This window comes from Pseudopodoces humilis, chromosome 27, assembly GCF_049639895.1.
Source record: "Pseudopodoces humilis isolate 2021_Gansu_Grassland_sample_001 chromosome 27, ASM4963989v1, whole genome shotgun sequence".
Classification (NCBI taxonomy): domain Eukaryota; kingdom Metazoa; phylum Chordata; class Aves; order Passeriformes; family Paridae; genus Pseudopodoces; species Pseudopodoces humilis.
In genome coordinates this window covers 5,493,970-5,521,957 of record NC_142226.1, presented here as the reverse complement: position 1 = coordinate 5,521,957, position 27,988 = coordinate 5,493,970, and the positions used below count along the sequence as shown (strand labels likewise).

General features: G+C 40.2%; 1 protein-coding gene across 1 annotated transcript; it reads right to left on the bottom strand.

The window, feature by feature from the left end:
• On the bottom strand, positions 1-27,988 carry MACO1 (macoilin 1). The gene is made up of 12 exons (XM_088067502.1): positions 27,728-27,988; positions 21,446-21,644; positions 21,076-21,217; positions 19,399-19,525; positions 18,108-18,231; positions 17,568-17,746; positions 16,580-17,078; positions 9,322-9,480; positions 7,205-7,387; positions 5,846-5,966; positions 2,671-2,845; positions 1-810 (listed from the first exon to the last, which is right to left on the bottom strand). Exons 2-12 carry the CDS (start codon positions 21,448-21,450, stop codon positions 608-610), a joined length of 1,917 nt encoding a protein of 638 aa, XP_087923628.1. The 5' UTR covers positions 21,451-21,644; positions 27,728-27,988; the 3' UTR covers positions 1-607.

The window sequence follows — 27,988 nt, the reverse complement described above, 5'->3', positions numbered from 1 at the left end:
TCACATCATCAGCTATTCTTTATTCCTTCCCTTAAACAACGCCCCTGGAATTTGTTTGGTCCTTTGAAGGGGGGGAAAAAAAAAATAAATCAAATTATCTTCTGCAACATACCACGTGTTTGTATTTAATACATCTATAAATCAAAGCTTTGTTGGATTGTTTAACCCTTTCACTGGGAAAACTCCAGGGTTTTCCTCACTGGATGAATCTGCAAATCCAATTTGATCATTAAATAAAAAACTGAGGGAGAAAGGGTTCAAAACCAAGCAAAGCCCTGTGGTTTGTTTGTTTTTGTTTTTTTTCTTTTCAAGAGGAAACCATGCAAGAGTACATAAAAAGGCAAAATTGGCTACTTGAAAACCAAGAATCGTTTTTAATGCGTTGGCCAAGGAAAACAAATCGCAAAGTTCCGTGAGGTTTCTCTAAAAATTTACAAGAAAAAAAAAAAAAAAAACCAAAACTGATGGGCAGCTCTAGTCAACGCTCTTTTCTCCTGCTGGAAATGACAACAAACACAGTCCCACACGAAACAATTTCATCTTGACTGCAAGAGACCCCCTGGGAGCTCCTGCAGCCCCCAGGGCAGAGGGAAACCTTGGCATTTATTCATTTCTTCAGGGGTTGGTAGACAGAGGCGTTGGGGTCGAGTCCAGAGGGGCTGGGCTCCACGAATTTGGAAGAATAATGTGGGGACACGGGGCTCAGAGTGCTGGTGGCTGCGGTGTAGGTGATGCTGGGCATCACTGCCATCACCTCTGCGATCTTCTGTTTGAGGTCCTTGATTTCCTGATCCTTCTGCAGGATCTGCCCTGTGAACAGCAAAGGACAGCGCTCACGATGGGTTTGGATTCAAAATCTTCCCTTCTGCAGACTGAAATCAGCACCTGATCTGTGGGCAGAGCTGTCTCCAATTGCCAGAGAACAAAACTCAGCGCTCCTGTTGTCATTTTGCATTATTTGGAGTCACAGCTGCAGCAGCCCCAAAGATTATTTCTATTTAATCTCATTTTTTCTGCCCTTTTCCATTCCCTTTCTCCAAACTCCTCACAAAATCCAAAATATTTTGGTCATAAAATCTGTTAATTTTCCAAACCATCCCATTCCCATCACTTCTTCTCAGCAATTCCTGAAACCAGGTGCCAAAAAAACCCAAAACAAAACAGTTTCTCCCTCTAATTAAGTATTCCTGCAATCAAACAACCCTCTGCAGGGAAATTAAACTGGTGTTAAATGCAAAGTTATTGAATTTTGTTTTTGCACAGCTGCACCGAGCCTGGGCTGGGTTTTATGTTGGTTTTCTGCTCCCTCTGGTGGCATCACACTCCCCTCACCTGCTGAGGGTTAAAACATGTTGGGTTCTACCCAAATGTAGCTTTTATTTACTTGAGGAGCAATAAAATATTATTATTATTATTATTATTATTATTATTATTATTATTATTATTGTTGTTGTTGTTATTATGAAAGGACAGCAGCTTAATAACAGGCTTAATTTAATTAATTAATATATTTTAAAAAAGAGAGAGTTCTTTCAGAGCTTTAAAAGACCTCCAGCTCCTTGAAATGGTTTCTAAAATAAACAAATTGATAAAATTTATATAAAATAATTTATATAAATTTATTGGTTTATTGATTTATATAGCATTATTTATATAATATTAGTTTATATTTATATATTATTTATATAATTTATATATTAATTTATCGATTTATATTATTATAATATATTGATTTATATAATTTTATATATAGATTTTATATTGATTTATATAATATTATTTATATCATATTGATTTATATTTATATATATTTATATTATTTATATATTAATTTATTGATCTGTATTATTATAGTATATTGATTTATATAATTTTAGATATTGATTTTATATTGATTTACATACTATTGTTTATATAATATTGCTTTATATTTATATATATTATTTATATAATTTATTTAGCAATTTATTGATATATTATTATAATATATTGATTTATATAAGTATATTTATTTTATATAAATTTATATAATATTGATTTATATAATATTGATTTATATTTATATATTATTCATACAAATGATATACTAATTTATTGATTTATATATAATAATATATTGATTTATATAGGTTTATATATTGATTTTATATTGATTTATAGAATATTGATTTATATTTCTATATATTATTTATATAATTTATATATTAATTTATTGATTTATATATTATGTTGATTTATATAGGTTTATATATTGATTTTATATTGATTTATAGAATATTGATTTATATTTCTATATATTATTTATATAATTTATATATTAATTTATTGATTTATATATTATGTTGATTTATATAAGTTTATATATTGATTTTATATATATAGATATAGATATATAGATATAGATATATATATATAGATATAGATATATAGATATAGATAGATATATATATATATAAAATTATTTATATAAAGTAAATCATTCAGAAAACAATCCTGAATTAATTTAAACACCCATTTTAATGTTTATTTTCAGTTTGATGGGCTGGGAAGGTGAGATCAGACGATTCAAACTCCACACTCCCAAAGCCAGAAATGCCAAATTCCCTCTGAGAACCACAAAATTCCAGGATTTTCCCCCTCACTGGGGGTGGAATGGAAACTCTTGGTTACCTTGGGCAATCTCCAGCTGCCTTTTTGCATCTCCCAGGGCAGAGAACAGGTCCAGCTTGATCCTGGTCTCTGCACTCAGGCTGTTCTCCAGGTGTTGTGTCTTGTCCTGCATGGCTGACAGCGCTGACATCAACACCTCCGTGTCCTTCTCGTTCTCCTTGTACTTCCTCAGCTCCTGCAGGGAAAATCGGGCTGAGGATGCCTCCAGGGACATGCTGGGGGGTGAAAAATGTCAGCCTGGGGGGAGGAATGGCATTCTGAGGGGGGAAAATGGCATCCTAAGTACAAAAGTGGCATCTTTGGGGACAAAAATGGTACCCTAAGGACAAAAATGGCATCCTGGGGGACAAAAATTCCATCCTAAGGACAAAAATGGCATCCTGGGGGACAAAAATTCCATCCTAAGGACAAAAATGGCATCCTGGGGGACAAAAATTCCATCCTAAGGACAAAAATGGCATCTTTGGGGACAAAAATGGTACCCTAAGGACAAAAATGGCATCCTGGGGGACAAAAATTCCATCCTAAGGACAAAAATGGCATCTTTGGGGACAAAAATGCCATCCTGGGAGACAAAAATGGTACCCTAAGGACAAAAATACATGGAATGGTTTGGATGGAGGCTCTGGGTGTTCCCTGAGCATGGAATGGTTTGGATGGAATGGTTTGGATGGAGCCCCTGGATGTTTCTGAGGATGGAAATGGTTTGGATGGAGGCTCTGGATGTTGGTTTGGAATGGTTTGGAATGGTTTGGATGGAATGGTTTGGAATGGTTTGGATGGGGCCCCTGGATGTTGGTTTGGAATGGTTTGGAATGGTTTGGATGGAGGCTCTGGATGTTGGTTTGGAATGGTTTGGATGGAATGGTTTGGAATGGTTTGGATGGGGCCCCTGGATGTTGGTTTGGAATGGTTTGGAATGGTTTGGAATGGTTTGGAATGGTTTGGAATGGTTTGGATGGAGGCTCTGGATGTTGGTTTGGAATGGTTTGGATGGAGGCTCTGGATGTTGGTTTGGAATGGTTTGGAATGGTTTGGATGGAGCCCCTGGATGTTGGTTTGGAATGGTTTGGAATGGTTTGGATGGAGGCTCTGGATGTTGGTTTGGAATGGTTTGGAATGGTTTGGATGGAGCTCCTGGATGTTGGTTTGGAATGGTTTGGAATGGTTTGGAATGGTTTGGAATGGTTTGGATGGAGGCTCTGGATGTTGGTTTGGAATGGTTTGGAATGGTTTGGAATGGTTTGGAATGGTTTGGAATGGTTTGGAATGGTTTGGATGGAGCCCCTGGATGTTGGTTTGGAATGGTTTGGATGGAGGCTCTGGATGTTGGTTTGGAATGGTTTGGAATGGTTTGGATGGAGGCTCTGGATGTTGGTTTGGAATGGTTTGGAATGGTTTGGAATGGTTTGGAATGGTTTGGAATGGTTTGGATGGAGGCTCTGGATGTTGGTTTGGAATGGTTTGGAATGGTTTGGATGGAGCTCCTGGATGTTGGTTTGGAATGGTTTGGAATGGTTTGGATGGAGGCTCTGGATGTTGGTTTGGAATGGTTTGGAATGGTTTGGAATGGTTTGGAATGGTTTGGAATGGTTTGGATGGAGGCTCTGGATGTTGGTTTGGAATGGTTTGGATGGAGGCTCTGGATGTTGGTTTGGAATGGTTTGGAATGGTTTGGAATGGTTTGGATGGAGGCTCTGGATGTTGGTTTGGAATGGTTTGGAATGGTTTGGAATGGTTTGGAATGGTTTGGAATGGTTTGGAATGGTTTGGAATGGTTTGGATGGAGGCTCTGGATGTTGGTTTGGAATGGTTTGGAATGGTTTGGAATGGTTTGGAATGGTTTGGATGGAGGCTCTGGATGTTGGTTTGGAATGGTTTGGAATGGTTTGGAATGGTTTGGAATGGTTTGGATGGAGCCCCTGGATGTTGGTTTGGAATGGTTTGGAATGGTTTGGATGGAGCCCCTGGATGTTGGTTTGGAATGGTTTGGAATGGTTTGGATGGAGCCCCTGGATGTTGGTTTGGAATGGTTTGGAATGGTTTGGAATGGTTTGGAATGGTTTGGAATGGTTTGGAATGGTTTGGAATGGTTTGGATGGGGCCCCTGGATGTTGGTTTGGAATGGTTTGGAATGGTTTGGAATGGTTTGGAATGGTTTGGAATGGTTTGGATGGGGCCCCTGGATGTTGGTTTGGAATGGTTTGGAATGGTTTGGAATGGTTTGGATGGAATGCTCTGGATGTTGGTTTGGAATGGTTTGGAATGGTTTGGAATGGTTTGGAATGGTTTGGATGGAGCCCCTGGATGTTGGTTTGGAATGGTTTGGATGAAGGCTCTGGATGTTGGTTTGGAATGGTTTGGAATGGTTTGGAATGGTTTGGATGGAGGCTCTGGATGTTGGTTTGGAATGGTTTGGATGGAGCCCCTGGATGTTGGTTTGGAATGGTTTGGAATGGTTTGGATGGAGGCTCTGGATGTTGGTTTGGAATGGTTTGGAATGGTTTGGATGGAGGCTCTGGATGTTGGTTTGGAATGGTTTGGAATGGTTTGGATGGAGGCTCTGGATGTTGGTTTGGAATGGTTTGGATGAAGGCTCTGGATGTTGGTTTGGAATGGTTTGGAATGGTTTGGAATGGTTTGGAATGGTTTGGATGGAGGCTCTGGATGTTGGTTTGGAATGGTTTGGATGGAGCCCCTGGATGTTGGTTTGGAATGGTTTGGAATGGTTTGGATGGAGGCTCTGGATGTTGGTTTGGAATGGTTTGGAATGGTCTGGAATGGTTTGGAATGGTTTGGAATGGTTTGGATGAAGGCTCTGGATGTTGGTTTGGAATGGATTGGAATGGTTTGGAATGGTTTGGATGAAGGCTCTGGATGTTGGTTTGGAATGGTTTGGAATGGTTTGGAATGGTTTGGATGGAGGCTCTGGATGTTGGTTTGGAATGGTTTGGAATGGTTTGGATGGAGCCCCTGGATGTTGGTTTGGAATGGTTTGGAATGGTTTGGAATGGTTTGGAATGGTTTGGATGAAGGCTCTGGATGTTGGTTTGGAATGGTTTGGAATGGTTTAGAATGGAGCTCCTGGATGTTCCTCCTGCCCAGGCTGTGCTCCCTGGGTGTTGTTCTCACACAGATCCAGGGATTTGGAGCTCTCCTGGAGCTCTGGCATTACCTGAACTTTCATTTCCAGCTCTCTGATCTGATCCTCTTTCAGTTTGATGTCGATTGTTAACTTCTTGCACTCTGTCTCCAGCTCCCGGATGCGATTCCGAAGGGTTTCGGTGCATTCCCCCCTGCAGGGAAACAGCACAAGGAGAAAATAAAAATTAAAATAAAAATGAAAGAAATTAAAAGAAATAAATTTTTTAAAAAAAATTTAAAATTAAAATATTAAAATAAAGAAATTAAAATAAAAATTTGAAATAAAAAATTGAAATAAAAAATTAAAAAATAAAAAGACGAAAAGATAAAAATAAAGAAATTAAAATAAAGAAATTAAAAGAAATTACAATAAAGAAAATAAATTAGATAAAAACTGAAAATAAGAAATTGAAATAAAGAATTGAAATAATAAAAAATAAACCAAAAAGATTAAAATAAAGAAATTAAAATAAAAATTGAAAATAAGAAATTGAAATAAAGAATTGAAATAATAAAAAATAAACCAAAAAGATTAAAATAAAGAAATTAAAATAAAAATTGAAAATAAGAAATTGAAATAATTGAAATAATAAAAAATAAACCAAAAAGATTAAAATAAAGAAATGAAAAGAAATTACAATAAAGAAATTAAAAGGAATTAAAAATTGAAAATATGAAATTGAAATAAAAAATTGAAATAAAAAATAAAGGAATTAAAATAAAGAAATGAAAAGAAATTACAATAAAGAAATGAAAAGAAATTAAAATAAAAATTGAAAATAAGAAATTGAAATAAAAAATTGAAACAAACAATAAAATAAAAATATTAAAAGAAATTAAAAATAAAGAAATTACAATAAAGAAATTAAAATAAAGAAATTACAATAAAGAAATTAAAATAAAGAAATTAAAGAAATTAAAAGAAATAAATTAAAATAAATAAAAATAAATAAATTAAAGAAATTAAAAGAAATAAATTAAAATAAATAAAAATAAATAAATTAAAGAAATTAAAAGAAATAAATGAAAAGAAAGAAATTAAAATAAATTAAAATAAATTAAAGAAATTAAAAGAAAGAAATTAAAATAAATTAAAATAAATAAATTAAAGAAATTAAAAGAAATAAATGAAAAGAAAGAAATTAAAATAAATTAAAATAAAAATTAAGATATTAAAATATTAAAATAAATCAATTAAAACAATAAATTAAAACAACAAATTAAAACAATAAATCAAAACAACAAATTAAAACAATAAATTAAAACAATAAATTAAAACAATAAATTAAAACAATAAATTAAAACAATAAATTAAAATAAAAGCTATTTTTTTTTAAATAAAAGCACAGGCTCCTCCCTCCTGCCCCAAAGGCTCCCCAGGGCAGAGCACCTGGTGGCAGCAGCAAAGGCCACAGCTCGTGCAGCAGTTGCTTCTTCCAACTTCTTCCTTTTCTTCTCCTCCATTAATTGCTTTTCTACAAAGGTTCGTGCCTCCTGCTCTGCCTTCAGCTTCTTCTCCAGCTGGCTGATGGTCTGTTTGTCCTTCTGCTTCATCTGTACAGCGTTGTGCAATCTGCAGGGGACAGCGGGCACTGAGCGCGGGCTGCAGCCAAATCTGCCTCCCTGATTTAACACAGCAATCCCCCCCTGCAGCCCCCAGGACAGGCAGATTTATTGAGAAAAATTGCAGAGAAAAATACAGGTAGCAATCAGTAGAAATGAAGATGAAAAATTGATGTAAATGACAATGTGGTTGGTTCATTTATATGTATATAAGTAAATAATTGATAATAATATTGATAGCAATTGGATAGAAAAATATAGATATCAATCAGTAGAAATTAAGATGAAAAACTGATGTAAATGACAATGTGGTTGGTTCATTTATATGTATATAAGTAAATAATTGATAGCAATTGGATATAAAAATGTAGATATCAATCAGTAGAAATCAATATGAAAAACTGATGTAAATGACAATGTGGTTGGTTCATTTATATGTATATAAGTAAATAATTGATAGCAATATTGATAGCAATTGAATAGAGAAATATAGATATCAATTAGTAGAAATTAAGATGAAAAATTGATGTAAATGACAATGTGGTTGGTTCATTTATATGTATATAAGTAAATAATTGATAGCAATTGGATAAAAAAATGTAAATATCAATCAGTAGAAATGAATATGAAAAATTGATGTAAATGACAATATGGTTGGTTCATTTATATGTTTATAAGTAAATAATTGATAGCAATTGGATAGAAAAATGTAGATATCAATCAGTAGAAATTAAGATGAAAAACTGATGTAAATGACAATGTGGTTGGTTCATTTATATGTATATAAGTAAATAATTGATAGCAATTGGATAAAAAAATGTAAATATCAATCAGTAGAAATGAATATGAAAAATTGATGTAAATGACAATATGGTTGGTTCATTTATATGTTTATAAGTAAATAATTGATAGCAATTGGATAGAAAAATGTAGATATCAATCAGTAGAAATTAAGATGAAAAACTGATGTAAATGACAATGTGGTTGGTTCATTTATATGTATATAAGTAAATAATTGATAGCAATTGGATAGAAAAATGTAAATGTCAATCAGTAGAAATGAATATGAAAAATTGATGTAAATGACAATGTGGTTGGTTCATTTATATGTATATAAGTAAATAATTGATAGCAATTGGATATAAAAATGTAAATGTCAATCAGTAGAAATGAAGATGAAAAATTGATGTAAATGACAATGTGGTTGGTTCATTTATATGTATATAAGTAAATAATTGATAATAATATTGATAGCAATTGGATAGAAAAATGTAAATATCAATCAGTAGAAATGAATATGGAAAACTGATAGAAATGACAGTGTGGCTGGTTCATTTATATGTATAAGTAAATAATTAAAAAGGCAAATAATAAATAAAAAATACCAAAGAAATAAGAAGAAATAAGAAAAAAAGAAATAAAGTAAGAAAATAAGAAATAAGAAAGTAAGAAATAAGAAGAAGGAGTAAGAAATAAGAAGGAAGAAAGAAAAAGAAATAAGAAATAAGAAATAAGAAGAAATAAGAAATAAGAAAGAAATAAGAAAGAAATAAGAAAGAAATAAGAAAGAAATAAGAAAGAAATAAGAAAGAAATAAGAAAGAAATAAGAAAGAAATAAGAAAGAAATAAGAAATAAGAAGTAAGAAGTAAGAAGTAGTAAGTAGTAAGAAGTAAGAAAGAAAAATAAGAAAGAAATAAGAAAGAAATAAGAAATAAACAAGAAGTAAGAAAGAAATAAGAAAGAAATAAGTAATAAATATGAAATATATACTAAATAAATCATCAATAAATCATCAATAAATCACCAATAAATCACCAATAAATCACCAATAAATCAGCAATAAATCACCAATAAATCAGCAATAAATCACCAATAAATCAGCAATAAATCAGCCATAAATCAGGCACAAATAAGCCACGAGGAGCTGTGTGCTGTCACGTACTTGTTCTGCAGCAGCTCGTTCTCCTGCCGGAGCTGGCCCATCTCGGCGCGGCTGCCGCGCTCGGCGGAGCTCAGCGAGCTCACCTGGCTGCGCAGCTCCTGCTCCACCTGCCTGCTGGCCTGCAGGTCAGCCTTTAGCTTCTTGATGTCCTGCTCCAACCTGCAAATGACAATTCCAGAGGATACCTTCAGCTTCCAAAAACCAGGAATGACCTCGTGCCACCAGCCAGACCCTCAGAGCTTCAGCCTCACCTCTGACTGGGTCCTAAATTTAGTTTTAATTGCTCTTTGTTATAAATCCATATCATTTTATTGGCTTTTTGTAAATATTATAATGAATGTTATGTGTGTAAGATTAGAAAATTTAGCTGTATTAATGTAGTTTATTTCTGTTATTGATGAAACTTAGAAATAGTGGTGTAATATATATATATATGTTAGGCTATGGCATGGTATTAAAATAAAAACTGCTTTTGAGACTGAAAAAGATATTTAGAGACCCCCCTGCATTCATAAATTATCTTATCCAGATGAAGACTGCCTGACCAGAGTTCTGGGGAAGGAATTTATTGGGAATGTAAATCTCAATGGCACCAAGAGCATTGATCTACTGGGAAGGGGGCAAGAGAAAATTAAACAGAAGAACCCCAAAAATCTCAAGAAGAATGTGTGAATATGTGTGAGAATTTATGGATATGGAGCAGGGTTCTGTTTTTAAGGGACAATCCTTTGTCAGTGAGGTGAATGCAGAGACACCCAGCTCTATCTGTATACTTTATTTTTTATCTCCTAATTGTCTTTTTATTAAACTTTGAAATTCTGTAAGAAAAACATGTGCACCTCGTGTTTCACGCTCTTGAACAGAGCCCATCTGCTCCACGCTTCAAACTGCAGCTTTGGAAAGTTAATGAAGATTTGTGTAATCTTATTAATTAAAGTATTGTTAAATAAAACACACTTTTTGGATGAGAGGCTCTCAGCTCACTTTGATTTTGCTCCCCACAAATAAAGTTATTGATTCTTAGAATAAAAACACATCACAGGTGAATAATCAACCTTTCTAAACTCTGTTACACACTTATTTAAAGCAAATACACCCCAGCCATTCTCACACAATCTTCCTTTGCTCTGCCAGCTATTGATTGGAGAGTTTTTAAATGCCCATAAAGAAGATGAAGGTGGTTTTGTTTCCTAGGTTTGTATTCTGAATTAGTGGGACACTGAGATGAGGGGAACAATCACAAAAAGCCAAAAAGAGCTTTTGCAGCAGATGAATGGCTGGAGCTTTCCTCATTCCTTAATGGAACATTTTTGGGCTTCAATGCAGGGAAATCTCAGCCTAAAAGGCACTGAGAGATGAGCAGTGAGAACATCCTGTGCCACTGGATCCAGAGGGGAAGTGAATCTGTGCAAATCCATGGAATTGAGAAGATGAGAGGGTGGATGAAGAGCCAGGAGCAGCCTCTAAAGGAGCGTGGCTGGGCTGGGACACCTCCCACAACTCCAGCCTCAGCCCCCTCCTGCCTCTCCAGCCCTCCTGGGAAGTTGAATTCCTTCAGTGAACTAAAAATGCTCAAAAACACCCTTAAACAGGAAAAAATTAAATCAATTTACAGGCAAATAGTAACAGCACAAAGCAAATACCCACCTCAAAGGGAAGTGCACAAATCACTTCAACGCCTGGGGCTCTGCTGAGGGAAAGAATTTACAAACCTGACCGAATATCCCAACCTCAGCCCCAAAACAGCAACACCAGGAGCCTTGTCCATCATTTAACACTGGTGATGCCACCCTGTGCAGCGTTAAATGATGGACAGGGCAGCTGTTGGGCAAAGAAATCAGAGTTTTGTTTCATCTGCCAAAAAAAGCAGCAGCCCAGCGTTGTAGGTGTTTTAATTAAAGAGAGTAAGAAGCTGTAGGAGCCACTACCAGACTGGGGTGTGCCAAGAGCTGATTGGTTTTATTCCATGCTTTCAAAAATAGGTGGAAAAATGCTGTTTCAACAGAGGAACACACCTGAATCCCACTTTACACATAAATAATTTCCATATCCATGGCTCCAGTGAAGTGATAACTGAAGTGCTGTAAATAGCTTTTACCTATAGCTCAGACTATGCCAAACTAAGATACCCCAGGATTTATTTTTGGGTGTTGAGTATTCCAGGAAAAGAAGCCCTGAGCACACAGAGCCTGAACAGGAGGTGCTGGCACAGGATGGGCTGAATTTGTGTTTTTTGGCAAGGGGGAACTGATGTGAGTTCAGGGTTGTGGAGCCATTCCTGCACCTGAGTGTTCCCAGGGCTGCTCCAGGTAAAATGCTTTTTCCTTCTGTGTGGATGGAATTGGTGGGATCTGGCCTCAGGGAGGGTGGAAAATCCATGAGACATCGCTCCAAAGCAGCCAGAAAAAAAAATGAACACAGAAAATTCCTCTCCTTCCAGTCAATGCCACACAAAACCACTGGAAATTGGAAATGGGCTTGTTTGGAATGAGGAAGATTTCAGCAGGTTTTAATCAGCCCTTTCCATTACACTGAAGGTTTTGCTCCAGCTTTAAACACCTGAGCAGAGAATATCTGTTTTCTGCCAATTATGGAGCAAATCCAGGCTCCTGTCTCCCTAAAACCAGTGAGGAAGATCAAGATCATCATCATCATCATCATCATCATCATCCAAAGGTTTCCTGTGTGGTTTCTGTCCCAGACCTGCCCCAATTAGGCAGCGACACAACTTCATTAAGGAGAAAACAAGAAGGGAGTTACCCCTCAGAGCCAGGTGTGCTCCTTGCACTGTCACACAAGGACATCAACACTGCTCCAAAATAAAATCACATCAAGGTAAAGCAATAAAAAGCCATAAAAACATCCCTGCTGCAAGCAGGGAGCAGTGCAGGGAGCTGGGCCTCCTCCCCTCTGGAGCAGGCTGTGCTGCTGGGGCCATGATAAATGACCCCCAAAACCAGCATTTTTCAGATTATTTTTATTCTTATTCTGATTTCATTTGCTGCTTAAGTCTCTTATTCCCAAGTTTATTGGAAAAAATTATTCCCAGAGGAGAGGGAGCAAAGAAAAGTTCTGGAAGATGTTTTTCCCTGCACACAGCAGCACTCACTGTGACACAGAACTGCTTTTTAAATGAGGTTTTAGGTGCAGATTATGTTGTGCTGTTTATACAAGAGAGGTCAATTCCTCTGGTTTGTCATTCCTCTAGCTGCAGATTTGCCCATTTCCTCTCCTGAGCACCACCTCCTGTCATTCCTGGTGAGGAGAATTCATCAGGGACCATCTCTGAGAGGGACAATTTTCCCAAATGCCTCGGGGGAGACTGATGGAGGAACTTAAAGACAACTCAATTCAGCTTTAATGTTCACCAGTATTGACATCCAGGTGCTCAGTTTACTCCATCCCATAATCACCTGGTGATTGCACTCAAATGAAACACAGTTTATATCAAAATTATCACTTTGAAGCACCCACAAGGCCCTGAGATGCTGTGCAAGAGCCCCAGCTCTGCCTTTGTCCTGCTCTGGCACAAGCAGCCCCTGCAGTGGAGCTGCTCCTGTGCTCCTGCAGCCCTGAGCTGCTCCTGCTGGAGCTCACAGGCTCTGAGGAGCATCCTGCATTCCCACAGAAATCCAGGATCCACAGAAAGCCAGGATCCACAGAAAGCCAGGATCCTCAGAAAGCCAGGATCCTCAGAAAGCCAGGATCCACAGAAAGCCAGGATCCACAGAAAGCCAGGATCCACAGAAAGCCAGGATCCACAGAAAGCCAGGATCCTCCTTTGCAGCATCCTGAATTCCCACACAGCCAGGGATCCACAGAAATCCAGGATCCACAGAAAGCCAGGATCCTCCTCTCCCTGCTAGAACTCACAGGCCCTGAAGAACAACTTGCATTCCCACACAGCCAGGGATCCACAGAAATCCAGGATCCACAGAAAGCCAGGATCCTCCTCTGCAGCATCCTGAATTCCCACACAGCCAGGGATCCACAGAAATCCAGGATCCACAGAAATCCAGGATCCACAGAAATCCAGGATCCTCCTCTCCCTGCTCAGCACTGCTCCAAGCAGCTGCCAGCTCCAAAGGTCGTTCAGTTTCGAGCACTCTGCTGCCTCGGGAAGGAGGGATTGGCTCCCACATTCCTCATTTCCATTCCCAATCCTGATTTTCTGTTCTGTGCTTGCTTTCCTAGGGCAGGAAAGCCTGGCCATCCCCCCCCCTGCAGCTGACACAGGAAACCTTCTGCTGCCTTAATGCCACTCCAGGCAGGGGGTGAGCAGGAGGCACCGACCCCTCCCTGCCCATCAGTGATGCCACCAAATTTTATGATCTTAGCACCAAATAGGCCATAAATTCATAAATTCACATTAAAACCTTCCAGTCTGTCTCTGCAGGTAATGCCATTTTAGGAAAGCGATATAAGCTGTGGCAGAGCAGCTTTTGCTTCAGCAAGAATTTTCCCAGCCCGACTGCCAGAAGATGTCCTCGTTATCTGTGGGAATAATTAGTACACGAGACAGCTTGTTCATCACCTCGTGTGCCAAAGGCAGGACCTCTATGGATACAGACAGTTCTGCCAAGCTGCACTGCCAGGTTTTTTTGTGTGGTTTTAGTGCAGGGACTTTAAGGGTGCTAAAAAGCCAGGGGCAGGTCATGGGTTTTGCCACGTAATGTGCAATAAACAGCCACAAAGAAATAATTCTGCAGCAATTACAGCTTGGACTTGTTCCATATATTGAGGCTCTAAATCTGTTTCACCTCAGGAAAGAGTGAAATGGTAAAAAATGAATTTGCTCTGTGCCTCCTGACAAACAGCAAAGTGCAAAGGGACTGATCCCAAATGGATCCCTCCACTGACCCAGTTACCAGAGAGCTGGGAAAGCACTCAGAGCACAGAGATTCTGTGGTGAAGGGTTTGACAAGCACCAGCAGACGTCTCAGAAAAGCCCAAAGGTTCCTGAACCTCTGGGATCCCTCAGCTCTGGCCAGCAAGAACGGAACAATTCCCAGGAATGGGCATCAGGAAGTTCCTCTCCATAAAACCAAGCAGTCAGGCCCTGATGTTCCAGCCAGAGCAAAAAGAAAAGCTTAGCTTCAAATAACAGCAGTATTTTATGTATAAAATAGATACATAAACCTTAACTAGCAGATTCCAGATAGATCATGTCAGGTGTTTCAAAGGAAAACTCCTGGCCTCCAAATCCTCCTGATCTTGACTGTCTCCAGCCCTGTCAACCCCAAGTCCCCAGCAGCAGAAGGAATATTTTACATTTATTTCTGCTTACTCAGGGCCATCATGTGTGGACACAAAAGGAAAGCAGCTCAGGGCTGCCACCCTGCAGCTGGACACTGAGTAGGAAAAAGCAGCTTTATTTGGAAGCTGAGCAGATCTGACCTGAGTTTGAACAAATGCAGGACTTCACTCAGCCCTTTTTCAGGCTCCAGCAGCAATGCAGACTGAAAGTTTAATAACAGGAATGAGTAACACTCCTGGAAGTGGAAAAGATGATGAACAAATGCCTGGCACTCCAGGGACGGGATAATTGACAAGGTTAAAATAAAAAAAGCACCATGAATTTTTAAATTTAAGTGCATCCATCTAATCCAATTTGTCAGGTGAGTTTATGCTCCCACTGGTGTGGGAGCTACACAGGCAGGCTGAGCAGAAACAAGATTTCATGAATGATTTCAGGCAGAATGCTGGGCTTTGGTGCTCCTGTGCTCCTGGGCTGCCTGCACAGGGACATCACGGACAAGAAACAGCTCCAGGGATTTGTAGCACAACTCCACACCCACACATCCCAAAAAATACTTGCTTGAAGAAGTTCAACTCCCTCTCAGGGCAGAGTCAGGCATTTTCAGAGTGGAGCTGTGTTCTCTGTCCTTCCCCAGCGAGTTCCAGGAGCTGGAATTCCCTAATCTGGAATTCCTGATCTGTTTTGCTGCAAGATTCATTTCTGTCATCCAAAACTCACCCTGGGCAATTGGTGACACCTGCTCTAAGCTCCCACACGAGGATTTCAACATGGAATTTAAATTTTAAACACACCAGGTTGGAACCTCAGTCCCTGTCACAGCCACACAATTCTCAGGCTGGCAGGCCATTCCTGAAGGCTTTCCCTCTTCTCAAGACTTAGGAACGTTTGGAATTGCAGCAAACTGAGCTGACCCTTCTCTCCCAACCTTAAAAAGAGTGCAGAGCTGCCAGCTGAGGATGGGAACCCCCAGGCAGCCCTGGGCAGCTCTGCTGAAGGCAGAACCATCAATCCTGGATTCACAGATCAAATTGATTGCTGCTTTCTGATTTGCCTCACACAAGCTCTCTACAGACATTAGGTATCAATTAGTCCGGGTGTTTAATTGGCAGGGCTATGTCAATCAGGGGCAGAGTGATTATCAGAGGAGAAAATAGTATTTCCACTGAAGTAATTGTGTTGCCACAGCACAAACCCTCAGAGACAAAAGCCCAATTATCAAAGGCACCTGCAGGGAAAACGAGCCTGATCTGCCAATTAAGTTGGCCAACAGTGATTTGGTGGAATAAGGAATAAAAGAGGCATGAGCCAGGTGGAAAATGCTGGAGGAGAATTGTGGAACAGTTTTTTTGTTCCTGACATCTCTCCGTGCACAGTCACACCGCTTTCCTCACTGCTGCACATGACAACACCATCTGTCTTGGGGTGAGATGCACCTCACAAATCCATCTCCCTCTCCACTTCCCAGGAGCAGATGGGTTTTTCCATGGGGCTTTTCCACGCTGACAGGTTCCCAAACCAATCCCTGCGAGCTGTGCCTGCACCAGGGCTGAACTCAGCTCTCTGCACTCGCTGCCTCCACACTGGGAATTGGAGATTAAAGCAGAAGCTGAACACGCCAAAGGAAAAACAAAACCTGCTCAGGCACCAAGAAACCCCAGTGAACCCCCAGAGAGGCAAAGGTTGCTCCACAGAAGAGCTGGCAAGGACAGATGAGCTGATTTTCTCCATGTTTCTCTTGCTTTCTAGCAGAGCATTGATGGTGCCTCACAGGAGCCCTGTGAGGTAGGGGAGCAGCAGATCCCAAGCCAGAAATGATCTGCTCCAGGCTGCACATCAAACAAAAACCAGGAATTGTATCTCCTGGAGATCTTACCCCACACCCCTACACAATTCTGTCTTCTCCACATGATCAGAAATGACATTTTGATAATAAAAAGCAAACCCCCCTGAGTCCTGATGGACCAAGGGAGGTTGAGACAAGGCTCAGGCCCAACTTACCTTACCAGTGCATCTGGTTTGCTTAGCTGGTTATTAGGAATACAATTTTCCATTAAGTCCTTATGTGTGCTCGGGCTCTTGCTGGCACATTTCTGTTTTTTCTCATTTTTAGAGGATGAGGAGGGGATGCTCCCGTTGGTTGCACTGTGGCTGCGGGGTGAGGAGTTCACAACCCCACTGACATTTTTGTAATTTTTGGACGAGGCAGTGCATGAGTCCTCTTTTAAGAGGTTTTCTGTACTTCCTACAAGATCATTATTTAATCTTTTACTATTGATATGGTTTTCCATATATTCAATTTCTTGTATTTTAGAGTCTACAGGTTGCAAAATGTTGTTGTTTATTCCAAGGTTGTGTTTCTTTGCATCCTTGTCCTTTTCTTTCCCTTTTTCTCGATATTCCAGCTCTGGCAACGTTGCAGAGATTTTTTTATTGGCTGGAATGCCTCCATTGTGCTGCAGGAGCATCGAGGAATCCATATCAGATAATCCTTTGGCTGCTGCAACACCAAAGTGAAAACAAAAAACCCAACTTAGTTCATTAAATCCATCAATACTGTGCCACAGAAAGAAAAATCATTATGGACACATCCATCATTCCTGCAGGAAACAATCAGTATTGGAGAATCTCTAGAAAAGAGATTTTTTTTATCCAAAGTCACCTATTTTAAGGCATTTTTGCCTCATTCCAGGCAGGAAACAGGGATTTAATAAGATAGTATTTATTATTATTGTTAATATAGTATTTATTTGCTTTATTATTATTATTATTAAGCTTCACCCAACTCTGACTGACCAGATGGATGCAGCTGCTAATGAAGAACTGAGCAGAGGGGCCATAATTCACTTTTCCTGTCACATTAACCACTCCAAACTGATTTCATTTCTGCCCCTCTGAGCTCACCACCAAACCAAGCCGGGCTGAAACAGCTCCTGAGGGTCTGGAGCTGGCTTTTCCTTGGAAAACAGCACAAGAAGGAATAACTTGCCTTCCTCTGCCTCCCTCTCTTGCCTTTGCAGCATCTGCTGCTCTGGGGGCAGTGCCTGCTGCAGGAGCTGCATGTAGAACTCGTTCTCCTTCTGCACCTCTTTCTGCTTCCTCAAACGCATCTTGTAGCTGACGTAACTTTTAAAGCCAAAGCCCAAAGTCACAACAGGGTAGCCAATGCTAGGGAGAAAATAAAATTAAAAAAAAGCAGTGTTATTAATCAAATTATAGCTATGATAGAGAATTAATCAAGTGTATACACCTGGGAACAACTTCCAAAGAAGATGATCTATAAAGTGGTTTTTGCTGCTCCACAGGAGCAACAATGTTTGGAATATCCACACTCCAAATTCCTCACAGCACACACAGGTGGCACTGGGTCCTTGTTTACACACATTTCTCATGGAATATTGGAATATTTCATGGCAGAAGTGTGAGGGAAAAACTGAACAGCCGAGCCCTGAACCCAAATAAAAAGGCTGGATTGTTCATTTTCCTGGTGAAATGAAGGTTAACAGGGAAAGGACAGAGAAGAACTTACCAGTGCGCTGCAAATGGACGACAAAGGTCCACGTGGAAGTTTTTTAAATCTTTAAATCTAATGGCTGCTTCAATATAAACAAAAAGTATCCACAGTGATACTGTTGGTAAGCACACACCTCTTTCTGTGGAGAGAAGGGAAACAGAGGCACCTCAGGGGCAGAGCACAGGCAGCAAGGATTTGAAAGTTCTTTTTAAAATGTTTCAGGAGTCTAAGGAAAGGTTTCACCCCAAAAGATCATAACTTAGAAAAAAAAAAAAAGCAAGTTCCCATCAACTTGGATGAGCACTGAAAATGAGTAAGTCCTGAGGTTGCTATGAATTAAAATATTAAATCAGCTCAATAGCTACAGCTAAAACTGGCCCATCAGGTTCCTCCTTCTAAGCACCAACCCTGAACAACTGCAGATAAGGCTTTAACATATTAATACAGCTCTAAAAATAACCCCAGATTCTGCAGGTATTTGAAATTGGGCAGCAAGTGGCTCACAGCATCTGCCATCAGCTCCCACACTGCTGCTATTAGCAATGACTAAGTTGTCACAGAGCTGAGTGAGGGATGATCAAACCCCTGGGATCAAGGCTAACACAAAATGTTCCACAAATCCCAGGAATCTGGGGAGCAAAAGATCACCCCTAAAAAAAAAAAACAAACCAACTTAAATCAAATTTTAATCCTAAAATGTTTTGATTGAAGGAAGGAACTAAATCATCTCCCCCCAGCTCCGCTGCTTCATCCAAACCCAGGGATTTATGAGAACAAACCCAAACAACTCGGGGAGAAAAGGGCAGCAAAGGGGGACAAGAATTCTCCATATAAGTCTCAAACTGACAGGAGAACCTCTGGTATCACCAGCTCAAAAACTTGATCCAGCTTTGCTAAAACAGAATTTAACTCTGCTCACTGAAATAACTGGTATCTGAATGTTATTATCTAAATTTGAGTGTGGAAGAACAGAGCACTGTCACAAACTTTTCCTGTGCGCTCTGTATTTCTTGAATCGCTGCAGGAGAGTTTTAAAGTCAGGAAATTAATCTTCTTTTTACTACTCTGGAATTCCTGTTTATTCCCCTCCAGTTCCTGCTTACTTGAGATGCACCCCAAGTGCAAAACTAAAAAACAAACCAACATTTTTAGCTCTAAAAAAATTGCATTAAGTGAGGAAACAGCGGAGGGGTTTTGTTCCTAAAAGATGTGAGACACAATCTGAGCACTGGAAGCTGTCAACAAAGAAGAGTTGTAAATAAAGAAGTAAGAAATGAGTCTTTGCAAATAAAGAATAATGCCCCACCTGTGTGCCACACATACTGTACCCACACATAGGTGCTGGCAGCAAAGAACAGCCACTGGATTGGGATGAAGAGCAGACAGATGATGTTGGAGGTAAATGCTACACACACAAAAAATACTGAGAAGGCCTGAAAGAAAGGAGGCAGGGGGATAAAGAAGAGGAAAAATAACCAAAATAGTTTTATATATATTAAATATATATATAAATAATATATATATTAAAATATGTATAATACATTTTAGATAAAATATCTAATAGCTACACTTTTATAACACAACAATATCTTTAATATTCTATGTATATTTAATTTTAATCTATTCTAACATATTAAAAAATATTTATATATAATCTATTTGTTTATATTTATATATAATCTAGATATTTATAGATATTTATATCTATTTATCTATATTTATCTATCTATATAATAGATATTTAAATCTATTTATATATAGATAGCATATGCCTATATATACACATACATCTATAAATATAAAAAACTCTATATAACAGGGTTTTCATTAAAATAATACAGAAAGTCTTGACTGTTTACATATATATAAGGTTATATACATATAAGAATATGTTATTAATAAATATAAATATATATATAATTATAAATATGTATATATAAAATATAATTCTGTTTAACAGAATATATATATTAATAATATTATATTAATAATATTATAATAATATGTTAATAATCAAACCCAGCTCAGCAATTGAAACAATATTTTTTCTGTGGTGAGATTTGGATAAATCTTTATTTCATTTTCACTTGCCACAGATAAAATATCCATCAGAGAGAAGAAATAAATCAGAGAAAAACTCTCCTGGTTATATGAAATATTATATATATATAATACTGTAGTAAATAATAATAATAGTAATAATAATAGTAAATAATGGTAATAGCAAATAATAATAATAAAATAATGATAATTATAATAATGATGATAATGATCATGATGATGATGATGATAATGATAATGATCATGATGATGATAATAATGATAATAATAATGATGGTAATTATGATAATAATGATGATGATAATAATGATGATATAATAATGATAATGATGATGATGATAATGATGATGATAATAATGATGATATAATGATAATGATGATAATGATGATAATGATGATAATGATGATAATGATGATAATGATGATAATAATGATGATAATAATGATGATAATAATGATGATAATAATGATGATAATAATGATGATAGTGATGATGATAGTGATGATGATAGTGATGATGATAGTGATGATGATAGTGATGATGATAGTGATGATAATGATAATGATCATGATGATAACAATAATAATAATAATGATGATGATAATAATAATGATGATATAATAATGATAATGATGATGATGATAATGATGATGATAATAATGATGATGATAATAATGATATAATGATGATATGATGATAATAATGATGATAATGATGATGATAATGATGATGATAATGATGACAATAATTATGATAATAATGATGATAATGATAATAGTGATGATAATGATAATGATAATATTAATAATAATAATAATTATAATAATTATAATAACAACAACAACAAATGCTGTGTAATATGGAATATTCCCTGGAGTTCAGGATTCCCTGGAAAGGCTCAGGGCTCCTGAGCACACTCACCAAGCCCTGGTATCGGAAGGAATCGTAAACGCTCCTGATGAAGAGCCAGAAGGGCCACAGGTACTCAAACCTGAACTCCAGCACAAAATCTGCCAGCAGCACCAGGGCCCACACCACCAGGAACTTCAGGTACAGGAAGGTGCTGGGGGGAAAGAAAAAGGAAATTTCAGGTCAGGATTTCCAATAGATAAACTCAGTTTTTTGTTGGTTTTTTTTTAATTAAAATATTCAGAATTACAACTGTAATACAGAGAAGGAAATGTCAGCCAAAATAATTTTATAAAATAAGTTCAGGGTTTTTTTTTTTAATTATTATTTTTTTTAATTATTCCATTACAGCAGGTCTGGTCTAATGAAGCTGATACTGAACTGCATTTATTTCTCCTGATGAACAGCAGGACACACACGACATCAGCACCCATTTGCATTTTCACACAGTGAAATCCTGCCAAAGGTAACTTCTCCCAGCTGCAATCTTCCTTTTCCAGTCCTCTCCTGCCCCTGGAGCTCAGGAATTTCAGTGTTCCCCCTCCTCAGCAGGCTGCAGATGTTCTCTCATTTAACACAGACTGCAACACCAATAAACTGAGATGTATTTTGAGCCTACAGCAATTTAAAGATTGTTTTGATACTGAGTTACCAGTGTTAGATTTGAAAACGTTTCTATGAAGGCAAAGGGGTCCCTTAAAAACAAACAAAAGCCCAGAAAAATGGAAGCACACGAGGCTTGAGACCAGCCTAACTTTTATTTTTTAATTCTTTCTGAGCCACATTCCCATGTTCTGAGTCCTGCATTTTGAACCACTGATCATCCTTCTTGGCAACAGAGCTTAAAAACATTTTCAGCTCATACCCAAGGAACACTTGAGGCATCAGCCCAATCCATTCCTCCAAAAAAGAACCCAAATCCCTTTTTCCCCCCAAACCCACCACCCCCAGATCTGGCACTCCAGCTCCCCAATACCTTGCTGCACTCTATTGGGTTATAGACAAAAAAAGTGGGGTTAAAAATACATTTTTCTCTTTTAAATCAAGTGCCAATTTTCCTTTTAGTCACTTGTTTTCCCTCCTCTAGCACAACCAGCAGAACTTTGCCCTGGAATGTTTCGTGGGATGTGCCAAGGGTTTGCACCCAGAGCCAGGCAGGGTCGAGTTCCTGCCCTGCTCAGGGCCACGGGGCTTTTTTTAGGAACTTGTTCAGAATTTTGGGGAAGAGACAAAACACAACATTTCCAGAGAAAAAGAAAAACCAAAAAAGCAGGAGAGGTTTGGAAACAACTGAATTTGTGCCATTCTCACTCGCTTGTCGCCCAAATCCAGGTCCAAAGCTCAGGGCTGGGAAAAACCACTTGGATTTGGTGGGAATCAGAGGTGAATGGGATGTTCCTGAGAGTCCCTGGGTGGGGAAAAAAACACAGCAAAAGGCTCCAGGAAGCACTTTAATGGAATGGAAACAAAATTAACTGCACACACTTGGAAAAGTTAAAGAAATGCAATTTTCAGTTCTGATGGACCCAGCCCCAGTCACAAATTACTGTTTGAGAAGAATGAAACTATAATGTGAGTATTAAAAAAAAAAAACCCAACAAAATATCCCACAGCAAAACCCAGCCAACCAAAAGTCACCACAACCCCTTAAATGGTCACATTGTCCTGGTGAATTATGCTTCCACAGACTGCCTTTCCCTGTTTATTTAAAGTTTAGATCCTCACCAGAAATCTGTAAAAAAGCAGCTGCATTCAGAGAACATTTGACACTAAAGGTGACATTTGGGCCCAGACTCTGGAATTGTACCTGTGCAGCTCCTCAGATCGGAGGGATTCTAGAAAATCATCACAGCCAGAAATTCCTTGCTCTGCTCAGTTGTGTTGTGGAGCTTTTTCCTGGGTTACACTCATGGCTTTTGTTTATTTTCCACGAGGAAACCCCATTTTTCCCAGCAAATGAGGGCTGCCAGGCCTAATGCTACTCAACTGTGAAGTGCCACTCCAAGTGAAAGCATTTGCTGAACAAGAGATCTGTACCACAGCCATTAAAGTGATTTCTGATATTAAATTCATATCAATCCAAGGGCCCTGCTGACACTTAGCACTTTCTAAAGTGGAATTGGAACAATGCAACACTTGTAAGAAGGTTTTGCCAACAGTATTAAAGAGCCTATTTCTCATTGTCTGAAGGGCTCCAAAGCCATTCAGAATTCCAGGAGTACAGGAAAGTTTAAAAGCCTCGAGCCTGGTGTTGGCCCCAGCAGGGAAGGAGCCCAAATCTCAGTTCCTGCTCCCCCTGAGGTGCTGCCCAGCCAGGTTTGTGTTCAGACAAGCCCCCAGCCCAGCAGGATGAGCTGACAGCTCCCCATGGAGTCAGGGAGAGCTGAAACACATCCCCAGGAATTAAATCCCCTGGAAAACCTCGTTATTGCAGAGGCTCAAATATATCCCATGAGACCAACTGGAATTCTGAAGTGGATCCCAAAACAGGGGGGGAAGATTCTTGCAGATAAAAACCTAAAAATCTGGGTTATCCAATTTCCTGACACATGTCAAAAAATCTGCCCTGGGTGGCCTGGCAGAGGTTTAAGGACAGGGCTTTTCCCATGAAACAGCATATGGCATCTAATCCTGGAGGGTGATAAAGGAAAAGGAGGAGCAGGGCACAGGGCAGGGAGGAGCAGTGATTACAGTGCTGCAATTTCTCTGAAAGGTCAATTGATGGCTAATGTACACTGAATAGAAAGATTTATTCATAACCCTGTAGTGACTGTGCTCCCCCTTTGAATTTGCAAACAAATAATTTTCCTCCTTATTCTTCCTCCCCCTGCAAGTGCCAGATGCCATTTCCTTTTTTGTTTTTTTCCCCTCTCTTGTTCTTTGTTCTCCTTTTACTGCCCCGCAGCAGCAAATCCTCTGCTGGCTCTAAGGTAAAAACATTGCCAAAAATCCCTAGAAAAAGACCCAGTTCTGTACCCCAAACCCAAACTGGGGGTCGATGAAGCTTTAATTCTCTCCCACTATTATCAGCAATGGCCAAAGGCTGGAAAGGAAATCCTGGCATGTTCCATTTGGCAGCCTGACTCATCCAAGACAATGGAGCAGGAGGCATCCCGAGGCTGGCAGGGTGCCAAGGGCACAGGTGAGCTTTAAAAAAGGTGAATTTGAGCATTTGGGTGAAATTCCCAAATAATCAACAACCCCCCCACCTCAGGGGTTACCCAGCAGCCACAACACTGGGGATGCTGAGTGGGGATTAGCAAATAGAAAAGCTTGATATAAATAAACACACCAACAGATATCAAGTGGGCAGGAGAAGTGGAACAGATCGAGCACAGCGAGTCTGAAATGCAGACAACATCATTGCTGGCACTGGCCACGTGAAACACTCGCCAGCTACAGGTTTGAAAAGGAAAAGAAATGTAAAGAATCCCACGAAAGCTCCCTGACTCCTGATTCTTGTCAGAACGGATCCATCCCTGAGCTGGGGCAGGTAAGGAAAGGCAGCCCCAAGGGAAAATCCTGGCAGTGCTGGAAGCCAGGCAGCACCCAGCCCGTGGGGCTGGGACAGGAGGCACTGCCAGCTCTGGGAATTCAGCTGCAAACACCAAAACCCAGCCACAGGAGCTGCAGGGAGTGAGAGCCAGGGCAGAGGGGCTGGCACAGTGGAACACATTAAATGTAGGCTAAATTACACTGGAGTTCAAGTGAGAAAAGGCAGCTCTGCTGCTTTGTTCCAGACCTCCGGGGCAGCTCCAGCAGAAAATGCTTTACCCTCTATAGGGAAGCTGGTAAAGAAGTGTCAGAATAAATTAGGAGGAGAAATCATTATAGATTTTCAAGAAAAGCCTAAAAAAGGCCACATTCCTGGAGGTAGCGCCGATGGTTTCCTTCCAGTTTATTTGGCTGACAAAAATCCAGTCCTTGGAACTCAGCCCTGTCAGGATCTGGGTGGCAGAGGGAACCAGGAGTATTTTAGGGGTGGTGGCACCCAGGAATCCTGTCCTGTGCCACCAGGGCCAGGTGGAGATGAGACACCCTCCCCTGCCAGCCCACGGAGTGCCTGGATAAAGGGCAATTTACATCCTGAGCTAAAAAAACCCTGGCTCTGAAGGAACGGGGAGTATTTCAGGACTATTGTCAGGGAATCCACGAGACAGCATCCACCAGCTGATGTGACAGCACAAGTTAAAGCAGGGATGTGGGGAATTCATCTTGAAAATTCCTCAGCTATGAAAGCAAGACCAAGCAGAAGCAAATATCAGCAATGCAGCTGAAGGATCCTCACCAGATTTCAACCAGATCCAAGATGAGGACCAGGAAGACTTAGGGACGAGTAAACTTTAATTGCTTGACTGATGACAAGCTGCAATTAATACTCTAATTAACAATTAAGGGTTTAATGGATGCACACTGCCAAAAGTAGATTTTAAATCGCTTTAGCATTTTTGAACTGTTGCCATTGTTTTACGTGGGAAAAGGCAAAATTTGGAATATAAGCTATGGAAATAAGAGATCCTCCAATTCCTACCAGGAGCATGGTGGGTTTGGAGATCTGCTGAGATCAGTTATTTTAAATTATAATAAAGTTCTTTCCACAGATTCTTCTAAAGAGCACAAGTCACTACAAAAATCAACATTCAGAGAGACAGATCATCCACATCTTTCAGTGCAGCTCAGGATTTTATAATTCTAATTCTGTTTTACTATAACTTCTTATAATCTACTTCAGTTTTACACATGCAAACTCTGCCACCAGAGCTTCCCTGCAGGACAATCCCTTCCTTGCTCCACCTGCTCCAAAACTTCTCGTTTTCCCAGCTCTCCCCCACCCCACGTGTCTCAGTGACAGCTGTGCCTCGCTCACACACCCGAGCTGGACAGGACCCTTAATTTAACATCAGGCTTAATTTAAAAAGCAAACAAAACAAAGAGTTAAGTATCCAAATCCCACTGTTTGCTCAGCCTGGCTGCTCTGCCCATAAACCCAGGATGCTTCCTCCTGATAACTGCATTTACTGGGTCTGTGTAAGCTGATGGGGACAATTAAGATAAGCTGAGTAAATAACTGCAGTAATTACAAGAATTTAGACAACTGTAGTTCTGTGAGAAGTTACATGTATGTGACCACTGAATTATGGAGTGGAGAGAGAAAAAAGTGTGAAAAAGAAAAGAAGAAAGAAAAATATCCCAGATCCCTGTAGGAGAACATCCCTGCTCAGATTTCCAGAGGGAAAAGCCTTCCCAATATTTCTCTCTCCTTTCTGTGGGACAACACTCTAAGGATGCTGATTGTTTCTGTTTAGCAAAACACCACGTGAAGCAAAGGCTAAAAATCCCATTCCTGAGCCAAAGCATGCCAGGAGAATCAAAGCCAGAGGTGCTCACAGGACACCAGCAGCTCTTCCTGCTGCACACACTCAGCTCCTGGAGTTCCTCTGAGCTTTCCCTGATTTTTTCCTCCTTCTCTCATCCCATTTTCCCTGCCAGTCACCTCAAGGGCAAAGCATTTGGAATGACTTCTGAAATAAGCAATTCCTTATATATTTGAATTATTCTTCACCTTGAATAATAATTTCTACACGAGGGATGTTTTCCTTTACCATTCCAGGCAGCGTTTTCCCAAAACCTGAAAGTCTAAAGCAAAAAGCTCTCTACTCTCACAGACTCACTACAAGTGGGATAAGCAGCACACTGGGACAATTTTATTCCTGTCACAGCTCCCCAGCAGCTGCTTCCCTCATGCAAAGTTTAACATCTGAATTGTATGAGCTCGCTCAGGTTTCCAGGCACTGCATTCATCAACCCCACTGAACTAGAAACAGAAATGGGACAGCAGCACTTTTACTACAGCTCTCACAAACTCCTGCTGATTGAGAAATGCAGAATTACTGCGTTCCACACAAAATCCGATGCACTCGGGAGAGCAGAGCTCTAAAGGACTCTTTAAACAGGCTCACAACGACGGTGTTGGGACACAAATCAGAGTTTTGGTGCGTTCTGCCTGTGGACACCCGGAAAACACATCCCGGTTCCCAGGGTGAGGCACACCCCACGGGCATCTCACTTCAGCGCTGTTTGTTTCCTCATTCCCCAGGTCAGAGGTGAGTCGGGCACCTGCTCACCACACCACACCAGGCCATCCATCCCTGCTCCGGGAATTCCCAAAACACCTCCTGCCCCCACGGCTCGGGATAAACAACTTCGTGAAAACCTGCACGAAGAGCGGAGCCAGCAGCCCAGGTGTTCACCGCTGCCGAGTGCAGCCTCTGGCAATGCCCAGCCGGGAAAACCTCCCCGGGCAGCTCCGCTACCCCCGGCAATGTCCAGCTGCGAGACCCCACCGGGAAAAACTCCCCAGGGAGAGCCGGGAGAGGCTCGGGGAGCCCCAGCGGAGCCCCCCGGGGGTGACACAGGGGGAAGGCCCCGGTGCTGGGTGCTCAGCCCAGGGCCGGCTCCGGCCGCTCCCTCCCGGCGGTGCCGGCAGCACCTTGGCCAGCAGCTGCCCCCGGCGCGGCGGAGCCCCGGGGGCGCGGAGGGCCCGGGGCGGGGCAGCGCCTGAGGGGAGCCGGGGCGCCATGACGGTGACAGGGCCGGGGGGCTACCGGGGAGAGCCCGGGGCCGCGAACCGCCCGCTCCCGGCGCCGCGGCGGGCGCGCGGGACCTGCCCTAGGTGCCCTCGGTGATGCGGTTCCGCTTGAGCGGCCGCCGCAGTTTGCTGCAGTCCGCGCTCCGCCGCTTCATCCCGCCGGCCCGGCCCGGCCCGGCCCGCCCCGCTCACGGCAGCACCATCCGCCCCCGCGGGGGGTTCCCGAGCGCGGGGCCTTTTTTTTTCGTTTATTTTTCTTTTTTTCCCTTTTTTTTCCTATTTTTTTTCCCCGGGAAACAAAGAAATAAAAATAATTCCTGGTCCGTCCCTCCCCGC

What these genes read in the sequence shown, in the direction of transcription:
- MACO1 (XM_088067502.1), bottom strand. An exon ending in AACGAGCTGCTGCAGAACAA is followed by an intron (nt 7,388 to 9,321) that starts GTACGTGACAGC and finishes TGTCCCCTGCAG; the next exon opens with ATTGCACAACGCTGTACAGA. An exon ending in GCCTTTGCTGCTGCCACCAG is followed by an intron (nt 5,967 to 7,204) that starts GTGCTCTGCCCT and finishes GTTTCCCTGCAG; the next exon opens with GGGGGAATGCACCGAAACCC.